The sequence below is a fragment of the Coenobita brevimanus genome, chromosome 102, assembly GCF_032717465.1.
Source record: "Coenobita brevimanus isolate Jiangsu-jjx chromosome 102, ASM3271746v2, whole genome shotgun sequence".
Lineage (NCBI taxonomy): Eukaryota > Metazoa > Arthropoda > Malacostraca > Decapoda > Coenobitidae > Coenobita > Coenobita brevimanus.
Genome location: NC_137055.1, coordinates 15651599 through 15658278, shown reverse-complemented (window position 1 = coordinate 15658278; position 6680 = coordinate 15651599). Strand labels below are relative to the sequence as shown.

Genomic DNA, 6680 nt, shown 5'->3' with positions numbered 1-6680 from the left:
CACCTGAGAGCAGCACTACATCGAGTGAGTGGATGGTGAGCGCCCAAGGATGAAAAGAATGGTTAATCGATTTTGCTGCCACGATGGAAGTGTGCTCTTGCGTCTGGCTTCTCCGTCCAGAGAAGATCATAATTATACTACCCAACCATAAGACTGACAAGATCAGTTAACATCAGCAAGTGTTACATCGACTGGGCGACTTTATAACTAATATTTCCAAGTAGCACTATTTCATTACTGGTTTCTTTTTACCAAATTCTAACAGTATTCTAGGGATTTTAGTATACTGTTTACTGATTTATCAGGAGGTTTTGAACGTAGCGACCTTACGATAATTAATTTGGCCAAGTTATTAACGATGTGGCAACACTAGGTAATAGAGACAGTGAGAAGCTGTGGCCTGGGGAACGCACAGCATCTCTCCTCACTACTTTGCGTGTTGTCAAACCTTTGCCAGCGTTCAGTTTCTGATTGACGTTGTACGTCGCAGTTGAAAAGAAATGCAAGTTCTAGCTTCTCCTGCCATTAAGTTAATATCGACTGCTTTTAACACTATTTTATGTCCCAGGTTTTGTTGTGCATAACACCTGGCGTCATCCGAAATTACATGCTGCATAGGTGTTTCGTACTCGAAGGTTAATTTTGATATTCAGCTTCAGTCAGTTATGCTGAAAAGAACTGCTTAAATCACGCAGGACTGAAGTGTGAAAATATTAGATGAAATAGACAGTGTGGGTCAGATAAGTGATAATAACACTTGCGCTCGTGGGAAAGTGTTAGATTTTCGAGACGACCAACAAGTGTAGCCGTCAACAAGCACAACCTATTGTTTATTCCTATGATGTTAGTTGTGAAGGAAGGAGAAAAAATAAGATATATATAAGAGTTGATCGTCCATGCAGCCTCAGCACGATACCACCTCTTCACCAGGCCCTAAGGGTAAGTATGTGGCAGTATATAGAGCAAAGAGGTACAAGCTAGTGAGGTATGCCGCGAGTGGCAGTGGTGACCGTGTATGTTTTGTAGATAAGCCCCAGACGGGTTCATAAATTTAATGAAGGGGCAGACAAGAATTATAAACATACTTACGATTCATACTTTGTCGTAACTATGATTTGTTTTCTCAAGAGAGACAAGGAATTGAGAGTGATGAGTTTCCGCCTATATGGAATAGTCTTGGTGACGAGAGGGAAAATTAGCGTTGGCTTTTGCAGGAAGGAAAAGGAGAGTAGAGTTTCTTGTTTCTACCTACCAAAACAAACTGAGTTAATCCAGAGTTTGTAAATCTCGCTGCAGGGAGGGATTCTCATTTATTATTACGATCACTGCTCTCACAAATGGGGCTTGTTTTTGCACTGAAGGATAGGTTGAATGTAGATCCCTTTCATGTGTCCTGTTTCTTCTGCAAAAATCAGTGTTGGTTACGAAACTAATTATATTATTATTATTATTATTATTATTATCATTATTATTACTATTATTATCATTAATGGTAATAGTAGTAGTTGTATTATTATTATTATTATTATTATTATTTGCACGTTGGAAAGAACATTAATTCCTTTCACCCCATAAATGCTCCAGTTCTTTTGAAGGTGTTCTGTTAGATCTCGCTGGTACAAACACCTTTTCATCTCTGTCACTTCCGTCGGAAATCAGCAACAATATAGAGTTTTTTTTCTTAATAGGGCTTCAGAGTAGTGAATCACCACACACACACACACACACACACACATATATATATATATATATATATATATATATATATATATATATATATATATATATATATATATATATATATATATATATATATATATATATATATATATATATATATTATATTATATATATATATATATATATATATTATATTATATATATATATATATATATATATATATATATATATATATATATATATATATATATATATATATATATATATGTGTGTGTGTGTGTGTATATTACGGCTAGGAATCGGTGGCAAATATGGTCCAGACTCCCACTTAATCCCCTGTTGTAACTAAGATAGCTTTTTGCAGGAAGGTCAAAGCAATCCAGCCCTAAATTTTCTCTCGTTTCTTGTTCATCTTGTAAATATAAGTTAATTAGAAGAACGAATTTATTAGGCTTTTCTTTCTGTAGGAAGAAGAGACACGGGTAGCTACTGCATCCTCTTTCCTTTACTGTAAGTGCTAAGATTATAAACAAGTGGTCTTAAACCTCTTGATCCGATGACGCAGACTGGTTAACTGTTGCTGATTCCAGACGATTTTTTTTTTTTTAAACTCCGGAATTACCTCAGTTAATGAAAAGGTTAGTGTAGGCTATATCTAACCACTCTAGTTCGAAAAGTCTACTTAAAAGTGAATAAAATACCCTGGAGGTAAGAAGAAAACTGTAAATGCGGCAACGGACTGTAGGGGATAGACACAATTTAAGCCCGGTAAAGCGTTAAAACATAGCTCAAGCCACTGGTGCCTCGCTCGTACTTTACTTGAGCCGAGGTTGTGCTTAGGATGGCGTGCTTATGCTTTTAACCTCACTCATACAACTACTAAGTACTTCATATCGAAACAAGAATGAATTATAAATTGAAAAATCCATGGAAGGAAGCTGATTTCAGGTGATTTTAAACCCCTAATACATAAAGTCGTATGCTTATTATTCTTAGTATTTCAGACGATTGTTGTCTGACTTATAAGAGACTTTTGGCACTAGAGGGTTTTAACACAGCTTCATTAACCGCTGCACTACTAGGCCTCTAACCTAAACTGAATACCAGGTATAGGTTGACCTTAGATGGCAAAAAAAAAATAAATAAATAAATAAAAAAGGCGTTACCGCTTCAGGCTATTCACTGCTCTTGAGACTAGTTTACCGCAGAAACTGACTACCTCCTTCATGAATACGGACACCGTGTCGTCTACCCCTGTTATGTCTGTGACTTTTCATGAATATCAGTAGTGGCTCTATGGCATTAAATGAGTCTTTGCCATAAGCATGGAGTGAGTAAATGTGCGTCCTTGCTTACTAAAGGCGACTCTCCGATCTGATTACTCTGGTACATCAACTGAACTGAATAGTGTTAGGCATCTTCGTCATGTTAATGTGGTAGTAGTAGTAGTAGTTGCCATAAATTCATCCGATATGTGAACCCGTTGAACTGCAAGCTGAGGCTGTCCTCCTGCAGTCCATAATCCTTCTTTCGAGGGATAGGGAAGGAACTGTAGGACGTCTGCAATTTTGCATAAGCCGGAGGAGTCGCTTGGTTATACTTCTGCCACTACATGAAAGCGTCCCTCTTCAGCTTTATACGATAGCGGTGTAGCAATACAGCTCAGTTACCCTCTGGATAACGTTATTGATCCCTACCATGCCGAAACGAACACGTGTGGGACAAGGGCTTTCAAAACCGGTAAACAAATGAGCCAGGATTTTCCTTATGCTGGCCGACCTGACACACCCGTTAATCCTGATGTAGGGCCAGGTGACGGTAGCCAAGAAGGAAATGGAGAAAGAGGGGGAAATGAAAATGAAGAAGAGGGAAAAATTGTTGTAGCTACACAGAGCCACAAGCTGCTGAGAGTGGCATACAAAGCTGGTAAAAGTAGGCATCATGAGGGGATTAGAAAAAAAGCACAAGAAGCATGAGAAACTACACAGAAGAATTAGAGACAGTGGAAGACAAGGGAAACACAGAAGAGGGGGGATATAATGAGTGAAAATAGGAGAGGACAGTAAAAGATGAAGATACTTGAGACTTTTACCATAAGCCTGAATCTTCTGGAGTACCAAGGATCCTTTGTGAGCTGTGAAGTGAAAAAGCAGAGGTAATGAGAAAGAGCACTGCTCAAGTAAATCATTAATTCTAGTGCAAGGTCACGAGAAAGATACCCTTAAAAGCATCATTAATTTTAGTTAGAGGTCACAAGTGGAACCCCTAAAAGCATCATTAATTTTAGTGACAGGTCACAAGAAATGTACCCATAAGTGTATATTAATATTATTTAAAGTGTAAGTGATGCAAGTATGGAGCTAGACAGCACAAGTAAGAGGCAAGACAGTGTTCCAAGAACTGGATATAATTATGCTGAATCATTAGGGTGACCAAGCAGATAACAGTATTAGGCAGCAGGCAAAAGGGACTGACTTGGAGAGTGTGGGGGCACAGCAGTTTTGCTGAAAAAAGCAGATAGTCACACAACCATGGACTGCAGAAAGAAACTGATAAGTAGAAGCTGGTGAGAATCAGGGAAGATTGTGAGTGCACAAGATAAGGGAATTTCATATGCATTAATCGTCAAATAAAACGGCCAATTAACTTTTGCGCTCTTATATATCCATCAATAATTAATGCTAGTCCCTGGGTGTGGGGGATAATTACGTGGTTATTCATGTAGTGCGTAAGAATTTAAGTAAACATACAGTACTCAACAGTGAGTCATTGTGATACATATGATGTGCTTCATAATTACATGGAACTGAGTTAAATCTCCAAGTACTGAGTGACTTGTTGCCACTGGTGCTGCTAAAGTAATGTAACTGTCTTGTACAAAGACAGAAGGGGATACACAGTTTTCTGAGCACCCATATAAAAAATAGTACATGCTAATAGGTTTCTGTTCTCAATCACTACCTTCACGTCTGCTATTGGAACTGCAGCTGGCATTACTACTGGAGTATTCCCCTTAGCAATTGTCATATTGACACTTGCAGGTTTAGGAACCTCATTTTTCATCCTTGGGATTAAAGCACTATGACGATGATCTATTTTACATTTGAAACAAAGACTGAGTTTAGTCTTGGAGTCTGAGGAAGTATGTTCGGAGTTCATACAGATTATACAACACCCCAGTTCCTGAAGTTTTCCTACTCTAGAAGCATAATCAGGATATTGTTGACAAGATGCACTGGAATGTTGCTCACCACAAAATGCACAAACTTTCCTGTCCTTTACCATGGAAAGTTTTACTTCCTTATTTTCATCAGCTTGTCTATTCCCTGTCTTTAATATTTTATCTTCAGCCTTTAAAGAGGTAAGGAAAGTACCCATCTCATCTTTAGGCACATACTTAGCCTTCTCTGACTTAGGTTTCCCAACCAGTTGGTTAGTGGGTTTTTTCTTTATTTCAGTCTTTTGTTTAATCTCGGCAGGCTTTGCTGTTCCTTGCAAATGTTTACAGAGTTGCAGTAAGTCTTCTTCGATCTCTTCACAGGAGAAATTATCCTTTTGGTACCTACCATACAAGGCTTCCTTGGTTTTTGGTAGAAACTTTAAGGACACAGTTCTAGAAAGCACCCAATCTGTTGCCTTAATATCTTCGTAAGTATCTAAATCCTTTAAATTACAACTCATTGCAATTCTAAAATTTTGCAAGGAATCGAAATCATATTTATGTATGGGTAATTCAGTTAGAGCCTTCAGTAACTGGGTAATAACCAGCTCCCTGTCTTCGTAATTCTGTCTAAGGATAGTCAATGCCACCTCATAATTGTTTTCGTCCACTGGTAATTCTTTTATCAGCTTGTAAGGCGTTCCCTTGACATGTCCTAACAGATATGTGAGTTTACTCACATTGGGGAGATCTGTTCTATCATTAACTAAGTATTTGAATTGATCCCAGAATGATTTCCAATTTTGCTCCCCATCAAACTCCGGAAGCGTATATTGTGGTTGTACAGCTTTACTCCGCTGTTCCACAACTTTTATTTCTGCGGCAGTCTCAGCCAATTTTCACGCTAGTAACTTCACCACTGTTAAATAGTCTTCTAAGTTACCTTATAATTTAGTAGTATCCGATTCTAAGAGATCTTTATCATCAGCTTTTACTATGGCCGCTTCTAAATTCATATAACCTTCATACTTAGTCCATCGGTCTTTCAGTATATTCAGGAGACTTTAATTTCTCCCTAAACAGAGGTGGTTCATTTAACGATTGTTTGCAACCATTTATGGCTCTGGTTACCCATCCTGCCTTACAACTAGAGTATCTCTGTAACAAGGAAATAGAACTGTTGACTGATTTCTAACTTAATAAATTAATCATTAATTTCAACCACAAATTTACCCCAGCTCAGTAATTATCTAATTATTTTAAATTTTGAAGAGTGTAGGGATTGGGTTTATGGTATTAACCCTATCTCCCTGGGTTGTTAAACCTCTAGGGTTATATCTTATCCCCACACTCAGTTTCCAAATAACCCATATTCCCTGAGCTCAGAGCTATTTAATCTCTTTGGTATACCATAGGCCCAGCCATAGCTTGTATAGCATAGAACTGTCCTTTCTTCAATTCTATGTAACGTATAAATTTCTGTAGAACCGCTTCTCTGATATGATGATTCCAATGTATACCATCGGTTTTTAGTGTTGCTTGGAAAGGCTTTGCATTTAAGGGGATAAAATCCTTTCCCTTCCTAATTCGTTGCAACTTCCTGTTCACGGCTCTGCTAATTAATTTATACGTACCATAGCAAACTGGTGAACCATATGGTAGGTTTCTAGGCTCAAGAAGGGTTATGGTTACCGAGGATTTTCATGAACCTTCTATGGCTCCTACCACGGCTAGAATGTTTTCCATACTTTCGCTAACTTCCACATCTTCATGAATATCATTTCCTCCCAGGAAGAGGATAATGCGGTCATGCTCCCAATCTCATATGGCATTTAGCCT

The 6680-nt window shown here is 38.0% G+C and overlaps 1 protein-coding gene across 1 annotated transcript in view; it reads left to right on the top strand.

The window, feature by feature from the left end:
• The first annotated feature begins 793 nt into the window (after positions 1–793).
• The window catches only part of LOC145415318 (monocarboxylate transporter 12-like), a 289935-nt gene continuing 284048 nt past the window's right edge, over positions 794–6680 (top strand). The window contains exon 1 of the mRNA XM_080284596.1: positions 794–939. Coding sequence (XP_080140722.1) covers positions 897–939 — 43 coding nt within the window. The 5' untranslated portion in view covers positions 794–896. The remainder of the gene's footprint in view (positions 940–6680) is intronic.